The sequence below is a fragment of the Vigna umbellata genome, chromosome 3 (assembly GCF_029865625.1).
Source record: "Vigna umbellata cultivar VRB3 chromosome 3, Vumbellata_1.0, whole genome shotgun sequence".
In the NCBI taxonomy this organism is placed as follows: Eukaryota; Viridiplantae; Streptophyta; class Magnoliopsida; order Fabales; family Fabaceae; genus Vigna; species Vigna umbellata.
Window position 1 is genome coordinate 15,193,934 of NC_142167.1, and position 22,100 is coordinate 15,216,033.

Here is a 22,100-nt window from a genome sequence, read left to right on the forward strand (position 1 = left end):
GACATCTACATATTTGTAATACCAATCTATTTAATCACATTTGTAATATTAACTCTTGATTCAAAACTCTATCTATCATTCAGTTGTGATTAAATACATGTAATGGAAATTTATAGGGAAAATATTCTTATATAGAATATTCAGGAACCATGTCATTTACTTTTGCACAATCCATGCCCCTTAACACGGTGTTTTCGAAATATGAAAATAAAATCCTGGGATATTACAAGTTTGTAACCTATATTTTATTGATTAAGAAAGCTCATCGACTACCATTTTATTTATAGCGTTGTAGCACCCTGTGGGTACCAAGGATCATCGATATGGTAATCCCTTATCTTCTAAAATTTTTTGTGACTTAGACGTAATAATTCAAATCCAGGAAAATATTAAATCTCATTTTTTTACATACAATAAGCAGAAACTAAAGTTAAATGTCCCACAAACTACGCATGCAACAAAGTCTGATGCAGACAAATCAAGGATCAACTCGTTTAAAATGTACAATTTGACAAACCCCCACCCGAACAAGTGTTGCGTTTTCGAAAGACAACTCTAATATAGGAAGAAGTTCCAAGCACAAAAAAAAAATCGTAGTTTGTATAACTGAGCACACTTGATCCATTGAATTTGAAGCTACACCTACACCTGTAATGCCAGTAAAGGTGAAATAAGTTAGGTTACAACAGTACAGCAGAATTCCAGTAAAGTTTGTCCCAGGAAGAGCTTCTTCCCAAGGCAGAAGCTTCTTGTCTGACCTGCATTGCATATAATGCCCCATGCAACAATTCCATGGATATCAAGCTCAAAGGATCAGCAAAACGTATCCATGAAAACAACACGGGTTGCATATAACCCCCATACAGGCCCATTTATATCTGTTTGGATGATTTTACAGATTGGGAGTCTTTGAGAGGCTCAGAAGTTCCTTTAATGGCTATATTTCTCAAACCAATTTCCACTGACTCTTTTTCAGCAGCTTCCCTTTTCCTTCTTTCAGACAATTCCTCATTGACGGCATCAGGTTGAGCGGATGTTATTGAGGGCTGAAGAGTACGGGGACCTGCATTCAACCACGGATGACTAAGACACTGAGCAGCTGTTGGTCTCTTTTCTGGGACGAAATCAAGTATTGGAGCAAGGAAGTCAACCATGTCCTTTGTGTCTTGCTCACTGAAATTATACTTGTCCATCAGCACCTTATCCATTGGCCAGAATCTCAAATTGCTTATGTGCCTCAAGTCACCATGTGTATTGAAAAATTCTCGAGAATAGCGTCCCCCTAGTGCAATCTGAAGGACATACAAATTTTTCTGGTTCAGCACACAGATGAAATATCAACATTGACCGATTTTCAGAATGAAATACAGTAAATTACCCTATTTTTCAATTTCTTTTAAGTAGAAAAACTCATTGAAAGTAAAATGGAAAACACAACATGAAGATCTGGAAAATAGTCTGAAACGAAGTTTAAATTTGAATAGTGATTCTTGGATATAAAATCCATACCTTCGGAGGCATCTTCCCAACAAGCTCCATCATCAATGCCAGATGGTCCTGTAAAACAAACGCCTAAATATCACCAAGACAAGATTGCAGTTCATTTTTACGTAGTCATCACTGTTTTCAAACATGGTTTTCCACTAATGTCAAAATTTCCAGCAAGTATAAAGCAAGGAAAAATATATAAAGTGTACACAAAACAACATGGACCTAGAGTCCCAGTGATTTCAATGGATATATATATATATATATATATATATATATATATATATATATATATATATATATATATATATATATATATATATATATATATATATATATATATATATATATTTCCCCCAAAATTTGCTTTAAAATTTCATTGATTAGAACCAAACAGAGAAGACTGATGAAGCCCCAATTTTAACCAGTAGCATGACTTCACAAACTGCAAGCTAAAGCCTCCATTTCATCCTTCAGAAGTTAAAAACGAGTACAAAGTTGAAATATCCTTAGTAGGAAAGAAATCACTCTTTAACTATAAATGTTCTGCCTACATAAGTTAGCGATGTTCCCAATGAATGTTTTTCTTAATTTCCAAATACAACATGAATTCCAAAGAAGGCTGATATAAATGAAAAAGAATTAAGACACACGCATGATAATATTATTGATTCAACTGCCATGGGCATGTCCTTTGTATTATTGCTCCCAGCCCCAGGGCCCATAATATATTTCCTATTGTCAAATTAGAAATTACAAACTGTATAATTTAAGCAAGGCTTCCAGCAACATAAGTTTTAAATTTCTTCGAGAAAGAAGTATATTCTACCCACCCTTCTCATGGCATATAATTGTTTCCAAAAGATAGCATTTGCCTTTTTCCTTTTGAAAAAAACAGATATTTGTTTAAAATGCGAAGAAATATACACTTTTGCATTCACTCACATGTAACAAAAACATGAGGATACAAAATTGAATTGTAATAGCAAAGCGACCAAATAAAAAACTTAAGCACAAGTGAACTTCCACACTGTTAAAAACACTCAATAGAAAAAAGTTCATGACAGTTAAGCATGATAGTGTTTTTAGTGGAAAAGAGGTGCAATTACCTCATCTCTATCATAGTTGTCACCACTGTGAGGATCAAAAAGAACATCACCAGTGGCAAGCTCAAAGCAAATGCAAGCAAAGGACCATAAATCTGCTGGGGTTGAGTATTTGGATCCAAGAAGAACCTCAGGACACCTATATTGCCTTGTCTGAATATCATTTGTGAATTGTTTGTAAGTCCAACAAGCACTTCCAAAATCAACCAGCTTGCACCTAAGATCAACGGCTGCTAGCAATTTCTTTTTCATCAAACGGCTGCTACTCATATGACTATGACTTCCTTGTGAAGCATCCTTTTCAAAATTCTTTGTTGATTCATCTTTACTCAGAGAACTATCAGGTTTATCTTCAACAGATTCTACACTTGATTTTACATCATTGCCACAATCTTCTTGCTCGGGTCCTTTATAATCCTCAGCTTCCTCTGAAGTTTCCGTCCCAACAAAGCCTTGAGCTACCTTAGCCTTCCTCTTCACTTTCTTTTTCTGGTTCTTCAGTGGATCTCCATTCAAAATTTTATTGTCTTGGTGAGTCCCATTATTAGACGCAGCCTTATCCTTGGTATTCGGAAGGATGAGTGAAGCACCTGATTTCCTAGGATCTTTGGATGGATTTATCAGTGACTGAAGCAACACATTTTCTGGTTTCAAATCAGTGTGTATAACAGAAAGCTCACGATGCAAGTAATCTAAGCCCACCAATATATGAAAACAGATTTCTTTAACCATATGGAGTGGAACCCCACGATAGTCAGTATATTTAATAAGGGTGAGAAGATTGTCACCCAGGAATTCAAAAACCATACACACATGCTGTCCATTAGGCCCCGAATGCTTGAAATGATCCAAAAGCTTCACAACACATTTCTTATCATCCAGGTCCCCCTCGGCTATTTGTTTGAGAATCTTTATTTCATCCATTGCAGCTTCAGTGTAATGTTGGGCACTCTTTTGAATTTTAAGGGCTACAAAACGCTGCAAACAAAAAACTTTCCTATCAGTAAGAGATTCAAACTCCAAAGTTCAACATTTACAAACAGCGACAAGTTAAACATGGTGGATGTTTCCTTTGTTAACTTGTGTCACTTTTTCATTTCAGTTTACATGTTTTCACTGATAAAGGCATCCAATAATAACTAGTCAAATTTAGTAAGCTTGCGACTTCTGATTAACTAAGAGTGTAAATCTTATACTAACAAGTAAGACTGTCCCAAAGGCTTCAGTACCATATTTTAGCACTCTAACATAATCAGTTCCTTTAACAGTCCATGGAATCCTTTCCCAACCCCAACCCAAATGGTCCATTTCCCTTTCACGGCTTCATTCACCTAGAGTCACTCGACGTGGGACTCCTAACAAATAGTGCCACATAATTTTCATTTAGCTCCCTACGTTCAAGGTTCTATAAAGTCTCTTCTCATTTCCCACCCTTCCCTAGCAACTAAAACAAGAAACAGGAAAAATCTGTAACATTCTCATAATCATTACTCCAAAAACATCACAGGGAAGCAACTAAACGCAATGGAGTTCTCGAAAAACGAGGAACTAACAATTCAACGTAGTGAGTGATCGAAGTCCAAAGACATAAAAAAGCATAATGTGGGCAATTATAACATGAAAACCAAAGGAGCGGAGTTGAAAAATGGAGGTACCGAAATGAGAGTGTCCCAAGCGAGCCAGACGGTGGAAAAATGGCCCCAACCGAGCTTGGACTGCACGACGTAGCGGCCGTTGTTGAAAGCATCGCCGATTCGAACGGCATGGTACCCTCCACGCCTGTAATCCTCCATGCATTCCTCCTCTGAACTGTAATTTTCGTTCCTCTCCATCAAATGCTTCGGTTACAAATCCCAATTTGTTTGAGTCAGAGAGAGGCGAATTGGAGTTAGGGTTTTTGAACTTTACCGGGAAAATAAAACCACCGGAATTTGAGAGTGACTGAGGGAACTATAGTTATTATCATTGTGACTGCCATTAACGAATTAAAAAATATGAAATTTTTTTTTTTTAACTCCTTCCCTTCACTTTGTAACAGTTCGATTTTTATGAAAAATTCTGACTCTTATTTTCAAAATTTAAAATTCAAAACAATGGAACCACCAAAATTTATTTTAGGTTTAATATCTATTTTGTCCTTAAGTTCGGTAGATATGTTCAAAGTAATTTTATACTTTTATAGACATTAGTCCCATATTTTATAAAAGGCTTAATACCTTTTGGTCGCTCGAAAGAGAGGAAATGTAAGAATCTTTCTACCTTTTTTTAAAAAGTTAAAAACGGTCTCAACTTTTGAAAAAACTGATCAAGTTAATCCTTTTTTGTTATGTCGTCAAATTTCTAACGGTGCATCTGCCATCCTAGAGAAAACTTAATGACAGTCCAAAACTTTTGTGATTGCGTGGCACACCGAGGTAATATAATATGTCAATTTTAAATTTAAAAAAAAAATTGTTTGCCACATCAGCTTTATCTTCCACCTCCAAAAACGTTAGAGCCAGAAGTTGCCGCCGTCAACATCTTAAACCACCGCTAAGGCTATCAGCATCTTCCTAACAACCAGATCACATTTTCCTCCTCCATGTATAGCTGCAACGAAACCGAAAAAACACCATCTTCTTCTTCGCTAGACTTTCGAAAAAACTCAGAAACAAAAACGCGAGCTTCTCCACCAATCTCCTCCTTCGAAACCTGCAGGAAATCGCATAAACCCAAAGAAACCCAAATCGAGCCTCATCCATAGCCACCGAGAACCTACGAAAACCAAATCCCAGATGAACACTAATAGCAGAACAGGAAAGCCCAAATTAGAAACCCTAATCGCGAGTTCATCGCGAATAAAAAAACGCCAGATAATTTGACTGGAAAAAATTGGAGGAAACTATGAGTGCGTATGAACTTTGCCCAGTAACCAGTAAGTTCAACATCCAAATGAGCCAAATTATACACAATTTCAATCCCGTGTAATCTACAGTAATCAATCTCTTTCTTAATGGACTTCAAGAGGTCATGATCTCCAATAGGGTTATCATAGGGTTTGGGAGGGGAAGCAGTGAGGAGCAAGATGCGAGGTTTACCTCTGATGAAATTAGGGTATTGAGGGTTTTGAGTGAGCCAATTTTGGCGCTCTTGGTCCCAATTATTGATTTTGGGACCGAGGGTAAAGATAACATTGGGGTTGAAGGGTTGTTGGTCATCGAGATCGGAGGGGTCCACGTCGGATCAAATCTCAGCGAGGATGCAGTTGGTCTCCTTGATAAGGTTCTGGTTGACGACGTCGGAATCGGAGGAGCCGAGATTGACGCCGATGGTGCCGCGGAGGACGAGGATGGTGACAAAGCCGCATAGTATAGTGATCTTGATGTTGTTGAAGGTCTTATGGATCTGGCGGTCGCGGGAGATCCCGGTGGCGCGGCCTCAGGCGTTGGAGGTGGGTAAACGGGCGCTGGTGTTGCGCTTGTGGTGATTGTCTTGCCCCTCACCCTCAGTGCGACACAATCACAAAAACTAGACACATAATTAAGTTTTCTCCAAGATGGAGCTGCACCGTTAGAAATTTGACGCCGTAACAAAAAAGGATTAACTTGACTAGTTTTTTCAAAAGTTGGGACCGTTTTTAACTTTTTAAAAAAGGTAGGACAATTATGAAGATTCCCCCTATTTTGAGGGACCAAAAGAGGTATTAAGCCTTATAAAAACGGTTCAAGTTGGTACTTTTTGCTTACAACGTTAAAATCTCTAATTGTCTCCAGATCAAAACTGAATGAGTTGTCCAGTTACTAGTGTGTGGCAAACTCAGCCAATAAGGGATTACCACGTGGCAGTCCCCTTCCCAGTCAAATTAGGGTTTCACACAATTGTATAATGGTGTTTACGACGCAAGAAACGTTCTCTCTCCTCATCTGCGGCAGCTGCTAGTTCTTTAATTGCACGAAGGAGCTCGCGGTGCGTGGAGGTGATGGAGAAGATGAGCTCACGGGCTTTCGAATGTTGGTTGTGGAGGATCGAATTAGGTGATTTGGTTTCTTAGCTTTTCTGATTTCTGATGCATGTTTTGAATCGAAGGAGAATGAACTCGTGATTAAGGTTCAGAAGGGTGGATTGTGATTCTCGTTTAAGATTTTCCTATAGGCACCATCACGATTGAACGAGCATCGTTGCGGTGGAGACGAGTTGCGATTTAGGGTTTGATGCATTTATGATTATTTGCAAGTCGTCATGGCTGCTAGAGGTGCATAATGAAGGTGGATGGTGGTTCTGCAATTCGAAACGAAGATAGTGTGACGTTCACGCATGGAGGTTGATGGTGTGGTGACTATGAAGGTTTGATTGCGCGAGAAGATGAACCTGTGATGGCGGCATGGTGACCCTATGGTGGTGTGACGTTCACGCATGGAGGTTGATGGTGTGGTGACTATGAAGGTTTGATTGCGCGAGAAGATGAACCTGTGATGGCAGCATGGTGACCCTATGGTGGTGTTTTCCAAGTTGCCAAGTCAATTGACCTCAGCATGTCACTCAATCAATAACTCGACAACTCATTCAATTTTGGTCAGGGATACACCGTTAGCGTTTCTAACGCATTAAGCAAAAAAAAAATCAACTTAAATCGTTTTTCCAAAATATAGGAACATCTAAAAAAATATAGGACCACTTTGAACACATCTACTAAACCTAAGGACTAAAATAGATATTAAACCTTTATTTTACCAACAAATCTACACATAGCTAGAAACACATGCACTCCCTTTTGCTATAGTAAAAGTTTTATAAAGTTAAAAAATATTTTTTATAAAAATAATAGTTTTTATTATTTTGGTACAGTTAATTTTTTTTAAAATTGTAAAAGAGTAAAATTGGAAAATGATTTTTTAAATAAAGATTAAATATTTTTTAATCTATATATATATATGCAAAATTTGAATTTGTTCCTGTATGGGGTCGAGTCACCTAAATTCATGTACTTTCTGCTGCCCCCATCCAGTCTTCCCGTGATCCAGTCTTCTGATTGTCAAAGTTTGTCCGTCCTGTATGCTTGGGAGGGTACCTGTTAAAGGTGCTCCGAAGCTTAAGTCAGTAAATGTTTGATCGGTTGTTTAGGTGCTGCAATAAATGCGTAATTAATGAGTCTGCCTACCTCTTACCTTTGACCTGTATTTATAATGGGCCTAGGATTAGCAAGGCCTTAATCATGGCCCAATCCAGAGCTCAATCCTTTAATCAGTGCTTTACCTTAATCACACATGGAGACCTACCTGTCACGACCGTCCGGTTTGGGTGTGTTGAGAGGTACCGTCTGTCCCATGTGTTTGTCTAGGGCCGTTCGGGGATCATCTAGTACAAAATTCTAGATCAAATTTCATACATCTCAATTTAATGGTGTTATTTTTTTCATGTACTAAATAATATTTAAGGTTATAATTTAAATTAAAACATAAATAATTTAAATATTTTACACTATAGAGAAAGATTCACATAGTTGTCTTGAAAAGATTATATTTATTTATTTTTAATTTAAAAATAAAATTGAGATAACAACGAATTTTAATTTTACATTTTTTAAGACTAAAAATATATTTAATTTTTTAAATAATAATTTTAAAAAATTAACATAAAAAATCCAATTATAATAGTGGTATGGATTTAATTGAAAGAATTTAAAAAAATATGAACACCAAAAAAGGTAAATCTCCTTTATGCATAACATTATTAATAAATATAGATTCAATTTTTTGGTATCATATATTTTTTATTTATTTTATCCTTTAGTAACCATGCTTTTAAATTTAAATAATTACTTATAATAAAGAAATATTTTTTAATTTATCTTTTTTTTAAATATTATTTATATAATGAAAATATAGAAATTATTTATTTTTATAATTATTTTAAATAAAAAATATTTTATGACTTAATAATTTTTTGTTACAATAAAAAATAATACACATGTATATAGCATGTATTTCCACTACTGAATAATAAATAAAATAAATAACATATTTTATTATTCTATATTTATATAAAAATTAAGTAATAAAAAATGTTCTCTAAATAATGGTCACACTTTGATTTCCATACTAAATTTGATCATAAATAATAAATTATATTATTTAAGTAAATATAAATAATAAGTCATTCAAGACAAATTTGTTGATGCCATGTTACTTTAAAAAAACACCAAATTTAAATATTAAACAAGTGTTATTTTTTATATATATTATGAATAACTTATCATTTGAAATTTACCACTCTGAAAAACAAAATCTTTTTAATGCATCATTTCAAAAAAGAATGTCTAACTTACTTTTTCATTTTTTTTAAATTATTATTTTTGATAAATTTTATATAAACTATTAAATAATCGACCCACTTAACAGACATATATATGTTATATCATCTAATTATTATAAATTATTACAATAAATTTAATTTCAAAAGTGTAAAAACTAAAAAAGAGTATAAGAGTATTGATTATTTTTAATTATCACATTTGAGTATTTTATTAATAAAATATTAAAGCTATAAATAGATTTTCTAAGTTTTATTTTGTAAATTTTCTTTTTTAAAAATGTATCACTAACTACATTTTTAAACTTATTCTTTATCTTTTTAGAAGTAAAAATCTATATCTGTAAAAAAAAACTATGTGCTTCTATTCAATTAGAGTGAAGAACAAAATAAATTTACCTTTTATTCGTTTTTAGGTTAATTTTCTTTTTATGAGTTGGAATTCAACAAGTGACTTAAAATAGTTCAAAAAGTAAACATTTATTTATATATGACCATAAAGACATGGTTTGACTTTTAATTAAAGTTTTAATCTTACAATAAGATCATCATGTGAGATATAGAACTCTAAGGAATAATTCTAATTTAGTGAGCTAATTCGATGAAGTAAAGGAAATTAATACTAGATATTGCTTTTTGTACTTTTGTTAGATTGTATGTCTATACTTAAGCTAATTTTATAATGATTTGGTTTAAGCTACTAGACTAACATCTTTGAAAATTTATGTTGAATGAAATTGTAGTGAATGAGAAGTGTGTTAAACTGGATGTGTTTAATTGTTTTTTAAAATTGTGGAATGGTTGAGAATGAGCATTTATGTTTGAACAATTGGTTTCAAATAGTACATTTCTAAACTGAATTGATACCAATTAGGATTTATAAAAAGGATAAAATTACTCATTAGAACCAATCAAACACATTAAGGTGTCATTCCCCACTAGTATAGTATGGTGTTGGACGCTAAGTATCTACCACTGGGCACCACCTTGAAATATGAAGTTAGTGAACTTTAGTGGCTATAGTATTAGGTGTCACATTATAGGCGTTAGGCTCTCACTTTACAATGACATCATAGTTGATTTACGTTGTGTGTTAGAGATTTTCATTAGGCAAAAATATCAAACTGTTGGACACAAATTTTAAATTTTCTTTTAGGGAAGCCCTTTATCTAACCTAACACTCGTTGTCTTCTGTATCCACTGGACGATGTTGGTTGAAAAAAGTTTGATAGTTTGAGATGTGATATTTTCATAATAGATAGTTCTTATTCTTCTTCTTCTTTTAAGGAATGTTTTATATAAATGTTATTCAACATAATGACAAAATGGAATGTTTGGATTGGAAGGTTACTATAATTGTGTGTATTATATGAATATGGTATTCCTAAGAGGCAATTATATATTGGTTAATATAGTGTTATACATTGATTAGGGATCCATATTGTGAAATTACCTTAACTTTACTAAATTTGCAGACTCATATAAAGATTAAAGTTTAGGTAATAAGAGTTGAAGAAGGTTTCTGTGACAAAATTTGGAGTAAGAAACCCCTTTTGTAGTGAAGTAACATTGTCATAAGAGATTGAGACTTTGTAAATTAGGTGGATTGTGACATTTTATTTCACGAGAAATTAAGGTTAGGTTTCAATCCTTTACGCAAGGGTAAAACTGGTATTTGCAAAGAATAGGGGTGCAAGAAGAAACGACCTCGACAAAGTCGTGGTTAGGTTCATGACGCAATTCATTAATCTAAGCCACAAATCAGGAGGCCTTTCAATTATCAGGACAGGGACCAATCTATTATACATATTTAACAATAGAAAGATGTTTGAAAACTATGGGACCAATCTATTATACATATTTAACAATAGAAAGATGTTTGAAAACTATTTCTGTAACTTTTATTTTATTTTCTGAGAAAAATCGACAAAGGCTGCTATGTATCCCAAAATAAGGTTTTTGTTTTGGTTATTGGAACGCTTTTATCCCAATTGATTGTTGAGTGATGCTCACTCCACCACCTCATCTTCTCCCTACACTTCAATTTTTTTAAATTCTAAATTTATCCTTTTTATTTTTTACTTTTACCAATTTTACTTTTTTTTTTAAACCTTAATCTAATCTCCTTTCACTTTCACTTTTCCTTTCATTCTCAACAACAAACCTCATCCCTCAGTGTCACTTTCTCTCTTTCTCTTAATTTTCACTTTCGTTAACACAAAATTTGACAGCATAAAAAAAAACCTTAAACTCAAGTGTTGAAAACTGAATTTAATTAAAAATATATATATATAATGTAAGGAATTTTCTCGTTATTGTTTGACTCATTGGTAACATGATTGAGTGTTATAACTATTGAATAAGTTTTATATATTATCATGTAAAGTATTTTACTCAATCAATGACTAGAAATCTCTGTTATAGTTTTATATTAAAGTAAGTAACTAACTAAATTTCCAACCACCAAACTAAAGTTTTCTCCTTTAACTTTATGACTTGGGATAGGATAGGAGGGAAACAACTGAAGAAAAAAAAAAGAAAAGTGGAGTCTTGCAAAGATAACCCTCTCTATATAGACCCTACTGAATAAAGAATAAAGAATAAAGATAATATTTTTATTTTTCAACAACAAAAAAAAAACTCTCGTTTATGACCAAAATGTCCATGAATATTGACAAAAAAAAAGTTCATGGATGTGTTTGAAGCGCCATAATTCATGATTCAAATATTCAAAATGTAAATGTGATTAAACATAGGAGATTGTGATATAAAGTGAAAGGGATAAAGAGGTTCCAGCCAGATACTTCTGGTGTGTTCTATAAAACCACTGCTGTTGATGTAATTATGAGTAAGATATCGTAGGTATAATAAATTTTAACGTAAAGGAAATTATATAGACGATTTGGGATCAGAATAATGGTGAATTTTGGATGATATGCACAAGATTTTAATTTAGTAAGGTTGAAAAGTAATAGGATTCCAAAATCATTAGATATATAAGGTGATTTTATATTATATAGATGATATAAATCTCATTTTATATTTATATATTGTAAATTTTTTTTTAAAATTTAAGTGTTTTTCATAAATACATCATAACCTGTGATAGAACTTCTTAAATCAACTCAACTTCTCCAATAAAAAAACACTTTAATAGTAAGTTGATTATTATTGAGAAAGAATAACCAAGTAGGATATTCTTTATAGAAAATGGGATAATTTTTTTCCCTTAACCTTGTTCAACTTCATTTTTCTAACATAAAAAGTAAAGAATATTTTTTTATGATTAAGATGTGAACATTTATTTATATTATTTATAACTATATATACTCTTTACAATATAATTATTTATTTATGTTTTAAAAACTAATAATTATTTTGACATGTTTTCTATAAAACTGTATTAGATATTTTCTTTTTCTCCATTCATTAGTAATTAATTTTTTTTCTCCATTCAATCCATTTTTGCTCATACATATTTAAAAATGCATTTATATTTAGGCTAGTTTATTGAAAAGTGATGTAATAAAAAAAGTTTGCCGTTCCTAAATAGAAAAAAAAACACCCAATTAACTTTATATAGAAACTAAATATTAAAATCACATTTAATTTAAGTATATTACTTTTGTCCAAAATTATTTGTCAATATTTTTTAGATAATTGGTATTTTTTTCATAAAGGTATGAATAAAAATATTTAATACAAATGAACAAGTTATAAATTATAAGAAATTTTAAGTTTATCTAAACCATAAAAATTTTAAGAATGGGTTTGTGAACTTGTATTCCACTCACTTAAATTTTAAATGATAATGAAAAATAAAAAAAGTTCAAAATATGTCAAATTTTGAAATGGCACTTTAGTCTAGCCACCGTTTAAAGCAATAATGAAGTTGTCTCAACACTTTTTGACAATTTATGGGATAAGAAAAGAAGAAAAAAAATAGCATTAGCTTTACGTGTAGATTTCGGTTCTTACATGGCTTTCAAACATAAATAAAATACCTAAAATGGTCATTGACAAGTATAAAAAAATAATAAAAGAAAAATAGTTTTTTCTTTTAAACAATTGAAGAGTATTCTGAGACAATAAAACTTATCGACTGAAATATTAAAACTTTAAAAGTAATTCATTCTTAAATTGTTACTTTAATAAGATTATAATAAATACTATTTTTAAAATATTCTTTATGAAGTTAATAGCATATATAATTATTTATAAAGTCAAATTACTTTATAATTATTTAAGAACTTTTAAGACTACAGTGATTTTTAATCGTTTATATAAACCAAAAACCAAGTTTCTGAAAATTTGAAACTCGCAAAACTGATGATATTGGTCACGAAAATTCAACAGAGATCATCACAAGACCATAACCCAACTAAAATATAGTTTGAAAATCAATTTACAAAATTTTAACTATTTTAGAAATCTGTTGAGTGATTTCTATTTTTATAATGACATAAAAAAATATTTTATCGTAATGCTACTTTTTTTATTCATTTCAATATATATATATATATATATATATATATATATATACCCTTTTAATCAGAATAAACTACAAATCGTAGACAATACTGAGATAATTGACGAAGATGGATATTGCAAAATTTTAATGTTATTTTAATGGTACATGCATTATTTATAATATTAACAGCGAAATCAATTGAGATAGCAGATTGCACATCGATCTTTAGCAAAAAAAAAAAGCTAGATAAGGATTAAAATAATCATCATCGAAATCCATTCAAATCTTCGTATCATTCATATTTCTAAAAGAAAAAATTATCCTAACTATACTAACAAGATAATATATGTTAATTATTATTTATTTATAGTTAGTTTATTCACAATTATTTTCAAACCGATCACATGGCGTTTAATTTAACTTGAGAACCATATATCTTTCTATTTTGATTATAATCACTTATTTATTCACAAAGTAACTGCTAATTTATCATCAAATCAACATAAAACGTTGAACATTAATTGCATTGTCTTATGTTTAAGAAAGTTATAAGAAATCAAAATAGATCAGATTCTGTGTTAAGTTTTTTGTGCTATCTTTGTACAATCCCTTTAACATTTACTGATTTTAATATAATAATTTTTTTAATATATTTTGAAACATTAAATCCAATTTATATTGATTTATTTTAAGAACATAAACTAGAATAAAAAACATGAAAGAATTCATATTGGATTACGACTAAGTAGGTTGAATAAGAGCAACTAACTGCACTAACTTTGAAAAGATAAATAATCCAATCATAGGCTTTGGAAGAAGTTAAAAATCAATTATTTTAATGAGTAATGAAAGACAAGTGTCGACGCATAAGTAAAAGCAATTTACCTTTCCTAAGAAAACAAAAGCAGTTTACCTGGAGATTTGTGTCAACTTTCAAAATTAAGATGACTTAATCATTAAGCTTGGATATGTAAAATACAAATATTTTTTTATAAAATTTATTTTAAAAATTTAATCCATATTTTCAAGACATTCAAACCTTGGTATTAAGAATAATAATTAAATAAAATATGTCAGTATTAACTATAACAGTAAATATATACACTGATGATATTAATTGCCTTATGTTTTTTTTTGGGTCAATATGTAATGTGTTCACTTGTTTCTTGGGGTTTTTTAGTCTGATGTTTTAATTGATAAGTCCTCTTTGGATGTAGACGTATGTTTATGTTTTTTATTGGAATAGTTTTCAAATACACTTTGATGCTTTTGATGTTTTGTAGATATGTTATAAATGACAATGTAGTAATAAATAATTTAATTGACATATTTTTAATAAATAATGACTATGTATAAGGATTTTATGGAGGTTGATTATTGAGCTAGGGTTTATAGATTTATTTATTTTAAGATTTTTTTAATTTGTTTAATTATTCTTGATTTCTTTACAACTTAGTCATAATTTATTTTTTTACATACATAACATTTTAAGTATTTCATTTATTATTGTAGTGTTGACCGAGATATTTTCAAAATGTAGGTTGGGATGTCTTTCTCTTCGGCCTTTGGATCGAGGTGATTTAGCTTAAGTCATCTGGTAAGTGATGCAAGAAAATTTATTTTATTTTTGTGCGTTTGACTTTCTTAAACCATATTGATACAGTATGTACTAATTTTGAGATTTTAATAAATATAGAGGTGTACGAAGAAAATATAAGATGCATGAAGAAATATAACTCAACTTAAAAATATTATGTTGTAACTTACTTAAAACTTTTCCTTATTGAAAAACAAATGATATAAAATAAATAAATAAGGTTATAGAAAAATAATATAATTGTTAGATACAAACCTATAAATACATATAGAAAACAATGTATCTTTATTTTATACATTTATAAATATGTTTTTCTAATAATTGTCACTCTCACATAATTTACTTAATTACTTTTAGTAAATTCCCTCTTTTCCATAATATTTTTTTATCTGTGTTTCACTATTGAATTTTTCTTTTTTTCTTAGTTTTTTTAAATCTTTCAAACTCGATTTAATATTCCCTTATGAACTTGGGATTATTTTTTATGTAAAAGTTAAGAAAATTATTTTTTAGATTTGATAATGTGTTTGAACATCAATTTTTGTTTCAAGTATTTTAGTTTCAGGACACTGAGATTCAAAAAGTATTGTCGAACACTCATTTTGCAAAAGAATTGGTGTTGAGTGACGATGAGCACCATATTTTACTAGAATGATAGTGTTTACCACTGTGACGGATGCTGAAAGTTACCTTTTGTGAAAAGTCTAACGCTAAGCGTCATTTCTAAACATTATGTCTAAATTTTTTTTCTTTGGCTATTATAAGTAGGTTTATAATGGATCGTATATATGCTTACAAACATTATAGTGTTTGAAGAATGTGATGATAGTGTTGTGAATATGTTTGGTGTTGAGATTGAAAGAATTTAAAGGAAATGTTCTTTGTGACAAAAATATTAATGCATGTATTAACATAGGGAAGTTAAAAGTATCTTGAACTTTAATAATTATTCACACTCAAATAAAGTAAAATAAGTAATATGGTGAGAGTCATAAAAAGTCTAAGTCACCGTCAATTCTAGATACGAAGAGAACTAACATTGTAAGTGATAAGGTTATAACTTTTTTGTTTATAATTCTTTAGAACATCAATACCATTATAAATGATGCCTACATTGAAGCCTTATATCTAAGACATATCTATTTAGACAATAGGATATAGTATTAAGAGTTTGTATGAATATATAACTTATGTGATATTGTGCATGTTTATAAATTAGTATACATAGAAAAATTTAAATCTTTTATACATTAATTTATCTTTTTTACAATTTTATGTTTTAAGATGATCCGTATAAATAGATGTTAAGGTAGGTAACAATATGTCTATCATGAAAGGTAAAAAGATAACGAGGTAGTTTTATAATTTATCTAATTGTTTTGTATAAGATTTTAAAAAAGAAAAATTTATGTAATTTTTCAGTGTATATATTATATTACTATAATTATAATTATTATGATAAATTGCTGTATTATTATCTTATATATTTCTAAATATCTGTTTTATAATGTTTTATTTATTGTTTTTTATAGTGAGGTATTACATTCTTCACCTAAATATAATTAACTTTCATTTTAATGTTTTCATATTTTCACTTTTTTGTTATTTTCATTTAAACTCTTTCTTTCTTTCCTGGGTAGAAAACATGTTCTGTTTTATCATGGTTGTGAAAAAATGTCCGTTAATGTTCTGTTTTTTCATACGAAATTTAGTAATATATAGTATAACAGAATAATAAAAATATTCCCCCAGTATAAACGTTTTATTTTCTTAAACGGTGGAAGAAGAAGGTAGAGTATATTACAAAAATGTATGTAGCGGTGGTGCAGTAATTGTTACGATGGTTTCATATAAAAATGGCAGTAACTATACGTAATCCATTATTGTTGTGTTATGTGAACCAAATTCGCAACCTGCAACTTGCAGGTTCGTTCAGGTTACAATTCTCTCTCATCGCGATCATGAAGAACAGCAACACCAACAATTTTTGCGCTGCGTTGCTTTTTGTTCTCATATTTCATTAGTGTCACTGTCTCAATTCCGCTTCACCTTCCCTTCTTTTACACTTTCCAACCGACACTAAATGGAAGCGGTGGCCGCCGTTTTTCTATTCGCCGCCGCACTTCTGTCGGTGGTGGAGGGGTCGCCGGTGACTCTGACACTGGAAAGAGCGTTTCCTTCGAATCATGGCGTGGAGTTGAGTCAGCTCAGAGCTCGGGACAGCCTCAGACATCGTAGAATGTTGCAGTCTACTAACTATGTCGTAGATTTCCCTGTCAAAGGCACCTTCGATCCCTCACAAGTCGGGTAATTCTATCACCCATTTTTCAATTCTAAGTTTTATGTGTTTTTTTGGATCAGTTTCTGTCATGGGTGCCTCCAAATTTCTTATCTTGGTGATTCTTTATCATGTGTGGCTGGTAATTCTGAGCTTTTCTTTATGATATTTGAAATTCTCTTGCAATTCCAATCTTGATTCTTTTGTTATATGTTTTGTGCTCTCCATTTAATGTTTTAATTTTTGAAATAAAATAAAACAAAATAAAAATTTTGGCTTTTCCCACAGGCTTTACTATACCAAGGTAAAAATGGGTACTCCTCCAAGGGAATTTTATGTGCAGATTGACACTGGGAGTGATGTTCTCTGGGTTAGTTGTGGGTCCTGCAATGGTTGTCCTCAGACAAGTGGGCTGCAAGTAAATTTAACTTCCCTGTTCCTTATTTGTTAGTTGGTTGATTCAGTTTGGTACACATTTTGGATGAGACTATAACAATGTACTTTTGGGATTTGTGAATGATACTGATTGAACATCATCTTTGCTGGATTTGGTTGCAGATTCAGCTCAATTACTTTGACCCTAGGAGTTCATCAACATCTTCATTGATCTCTTGTTCTGACCGGAGGTGCAGGAGCGGAGTTCAGTCCTCCGATGCAAGCTGTTCCAGTCAGAACAACCAGTGCATTTACACGTTCCAGTATGGAGATGGCAGTGGGACATCAGGCTATTATGTGTCAGACTTGATGCATTTTGCTAGTATTTTTGAGGGAACCTTGACAACAAATGCTTCTGCATCTGTAGTTTTTGGGTGAGCTATCACGAGTTTGAAATAACCAATCTCATGTAGTAGGATAAGGCTGTTGTTATGGTTGTATTGAGAGTCAGAAATGGCTCGAAATAGCATTCCTATGTTTTAATAAGCACCCCTCCCTCATCTCCCCTTCTGAATTTGTTGGTTTAAACTTGTAAAGCATCGTCTTATAATGTTTTACTGTGGAACAGTTGTAGCATCCAGCAGACTGGGGACTTAACAAAGTCCGATAGAGCAGTTGATGGGATATTTGGATTCGGGCAACAAGGCATGTCTGTCATTTCCCAACTCTCATCGCAAGGAATTGCACCGAGAGTGTTCTCTCATTGCTTAAGAGGAGATAACACTGGTGGAGGTGTCTTGGTTCTTGGTGAAATTGTGGAGCCAAACATAGTTTATACTCCACTTGTTCCATCGCAGTACGTTTATTTATTTATTTGTGGTTTAGAATGTGCTATATTTAATGGATTCAGTGAAATTTCAACATGGTACTTATCCTTTAGATTATCTACTTGACTTGAAGATTGAAATTTTTGTCAAGTGTTGACTTCTGTTGATTTTTTTTTTTGTACGAGATGAAAAAAGTTGATGAATTGATGGAGCTTGTGTTTGTTCTTAGGAGCCTAATAAAACAAATAAATGAAATCAATTTATAACATCTAGGACACTAGTTAGTACTGTGTTGTGAAAATGTTCACCCGACAATAGGTATTTGACACTCTGATTGTTTGTCACTGCACAAATTAACGGTTCTAGAACTATGGGATGGATGGAATGTTTTCAATGTTCTTGGGTGCCTGCTCTTGGAAAGGTGCCTTGTGTGAGGTCAAAGAATTTTCATTCAGGAGTTACTGGTTGGTCAAGTGGTCCTCTTTATTTATACTTGGTGCTAATGGTGGTTAGATCTCTAAAACATTGAAATCAGTCATCAAAACACAGAAGGAAAACATGTTCCATCTTGAATCGGAGTCAATTACTTCTTGTTTAAGGTGATGATACTCTCAAATTGATTTCTACTTTTGTAAAGCTCAATCCTGAAATCAGCAAGACAAGGTCTATTGATTTTTAAGCTTTGAATAGCTTGACAACTGAACATCTAAGCCAACCTTCCTTCCACTATGAGAGCATAGTTTCTAATAGGTGTGATTTGGTGCAAGTGCTTTTATTTATTTACTAGGATTTTACAGATAAACAGTTATTGAGGCTTAATTTTTGGATTTTACAACTCTATCATGGTTACTGGCCTTTCCTTGTAATAAAAATTTGCTTCAATTATGGCTTAACATGATGCAAAAAATTGAATAAGAATTTTCAAATTGGAATATATCGCTATATATAGTTTATTTGTGAAAACTGGTTCGAGTAACTGCTTCCTTGGCAAATATTTCAGGCCTCATTACAATTTATATCTGCAGAGCATCTCTGTCAATGGCCAGTTTTTGCAAATTAACCCTGCAGTTTTTGCTACATCAAGCAACAGAGGTACCATTGTTGATTCTGGAACAACTTTGTCCTACCTTGCAGAAGAGGCTTATACAACCTTTGTGAATGCGGTGAGTTATGTTAGGTAATTTCTTTTCATCCAATTGATTAATAATAGGTGATGCTTTGATTCTTCATATGTGATTAGCAATAGTGGCATTATTTTTTCTTTCTAGGAAATTTATGGATAATTGACAGCAATATTATTGTTGATGCAGATTACAGCTGCTATTCCACAATCTGTACGCAGTGTTCTTTCCAGGGGAAATCAGTGTTACTTAATAACCACCTCCAGGTTAAGTTGACCTGTTCATATATATTTTGTTGATTTCAAGCATTCTTCTTTTCATGTTTGGATAAAAATAAATGTTTTTGACACTGTTTATCTGTTTCTCTGGCTATACTTTGTTTAGCAATGTTGACATGTTTCCACAAGTAAGTCTGAATTTCGCTGGTGGTGCATCTCTGGTTTTAAGACCACTGGACTACCTTATTCAACAGAATTATATTGTAAGTATTCAAGTTTTAATTTCCTTTTATTCAATTTTCTGAGGTATAATATCTGACCACTGGACTACCTACATCTATTTTTCATATGCATGTTATTATTATACTCTGCATGTTTTCTCACTCGTACAAGGGTATCAATTAACCTCTGTGTGATGCAGGGTGAGGGTTCAGTTTGGTGTATTGGCTTTCAGAAAATCCCGGGTCAAAGTGTAACTATTCTAGGAGGTATAGTGCTGGTTTGGAAACTTTAGGTCCTATGTGCATGTTGTGTTTTGGTAATATGAGGATACATAAAACAAGTTGATAGTGTCACTGAAGTTAAAATAGCAATAGTTGGACCTTAAAGCTTATATTTAGAAAGAAAATACTTATATTTTGTAATTTTGGTAATGCCCACAAATAGTATAGAATAAAAAATAGAAATCCTTGTACTCTCTTGCTTATTGTGGGGCTGAGATACTATAACTAGTATGCTGTACTTTCTGAGTCTGACAGAATATGAACTCAAAAGTATTCTTGTTTATACATTATTGTTCAGCATCAAGTAACTATCATGTATGATATACTAACAACATTGGATTCTTTTGGGGCAGATCTCGTATTAAAAGACAAAATTTTTGTCTACGATGTTGCTGGTCAACGCATAGGATGGACTAACTATGATTGTAAGTTTCACCTACACTTCATTGCAGACACATAGTAAACGAGATGTGTAAATAAGGATTCTATTTACTTATGAAGCAAGGTTTCTTTAGGTACGTGGAAGGATAAGATTACTAAAACTCAAATTTTAGACCAACTTAAATAATTATTGGTTATTAGTGATTGTAAATAAATGATGAACAAAAGGGTCTAACATGTAAGTCTCTTATTTAAAGTAAAAGGTCTCTTCAATTTTTCTTTAGATTTTCACTCATCATTATTTTATAAAAAGCTAAAAGGGTCCAACACATAAAGATGTGTCTAAAGTTTTAACTTTAGGTGTCACTCATCATTGGGTTGTGTTGCATTGTGTTTGTATATGTTGAAGGGTACATCATATTCTAATGAGTTTTACAATTTAAATGCATTAATATAGGTTCATTGCCAGTGAATGTATCTGCATCAGCTGGTAGGGGCAGAAGTGAGTTTGTAGATTCAGGAGAGTTAGGTGGAAGCACTTCTTTATGTGAAGGACCTCACGCTTTGATAAGGATGTTATTGCTTGCTCTGTTCATGCACATAACACTAATTTTGTAGCATGCAGAATTGGAACTCATTGGAACTTATTCTTTTTTGTTATGTATTTCTCTTGCCGGAATTGGTGCAATAGGCAAGACCACACGTTCCGTTATTACTTGGATTGTCAGTTGTTTGTGTTTTCTTTGTGCATAACAGGGTTGTCTGCGGTTTTTTTGCTTTTCTGGTACATAATATTGTAAATTAACATGTTTTTTTTATGGAAGTCATAACATGTTTGTCAAACTCAATTTCTGCATAAAAATATCATCTAGTTATTTGTATAAAATGACTTATTGCAAATTGTGTTTTTGGTACATAATATTGTAAATGAACAAGTTTTTTTTATGTCATAACATGTTTGTCAAACTCAATTTCTGCATAAAAATATCATCATAGTTATTTGTATAAAATGGCTTATTGCAAATTGTGGAGGCCTTTAGAAAAATAATTATTCAGATCATATGTAGCACTAAATTAACATGATTATTGTACATAAAACTCATTCCATAACATTCACATAAAATCAAAAACTAGAATAAAAAGCAATCCCAACTTTTCAATTTACCCCTTCATAAATTTAAGCATTTTTAAAACGTTACTAATTAATTTAACAAAAAAAACTTTTCATTATCGACTCTCTATTAAGTTTTTTAATATCACTCATTTTCATTAAAATAAAAGTATTATTCTATCTAGGTTTTTTAATATTACTCATTTTCATTAAATAAAAGTATTATTTCTGTCTTTAATTATAAAACCTAGATAGAATAATATCACTCATTTTCATTAAAATAAAAGTATTATTCTATCTAGGTTTTTTAATATTACTCATTTTCATTAAATAAAA

The 22,100-nt window shown here is 31.5% G+C and overlaps 2 protein-coding genes across 3 annotated transcripts; one reads left to right on the forward strand and one right to left on the reverse strand.

The window, feature by feature from the left end:
- Window positions 1-368: 368 nt before the first annotated feature.
- On the reverse strand, window positions 369-4,551 carry LOC124846391 (uncharacterized). 2 transcript variants are annotated; one of them, XR_015785180.1, is made up of 5 exons: window positions 4,250-4,551; window positions 2,598-3,572; window positions 1,510-1,557; window positions 759-1,292; window positions 369-648 (listed from the first exon to the last, which is right to left on the reverse strand). XR_015785180.1 is itself a non-coding variant. In XM_047323636.2 (4 exons), the coding sequence occupies exons 1-4, from the start codon at window positions 4,424-4,426 to the stop codon at window positions 873-875; spliced, it is 1,620 nt and encodes a 539-aa protein (XP_047179592.1). In that variant the 5' UTR covers window positions 4,427-4,551; the 3' UTR covers window positions 369-872. The 2 variants fall into 2 exon arrangements, 1 of the variants encoding a protein (XP_047179592.1); XM_047323636.2 differs by having other exon boundaries at window positions 369-1,292.
- Window positions 4,552-16,793: 12,242 nt separating this feature from the next.
- LOC124846390 (aspartic proteinase 36-like) lies at window positions 16,794-21,501 on the forward strand. The gene is made up of 10 exons (XM_047323634.2): window positions 16,794-17,257; window positions 17,517-17,646; window positions 17,787-18,037; window positions 18,232-18,459; window positions 19,431-19,593; window positions 19,741-19,817; window positions 19,936-20,032; window positions 20,191-20,257; window positions 20,626-20,697; window positions 21,111-21,501. Exons 1-10 carry the CDS (start codon window positions 17,034-17,036, stop codon window positions 21,269-21,271), a joined length of 1,470 nt encoding a protein of 489 aa, XP_047179590.1. The 5' UTR covers window positions 16,794-17,033; the 3' UTR covers window positions 21,272-21,501.
- The last annotated feature ends 599 nt before the right edge of the window (window positions 21,502-22,100 follow it).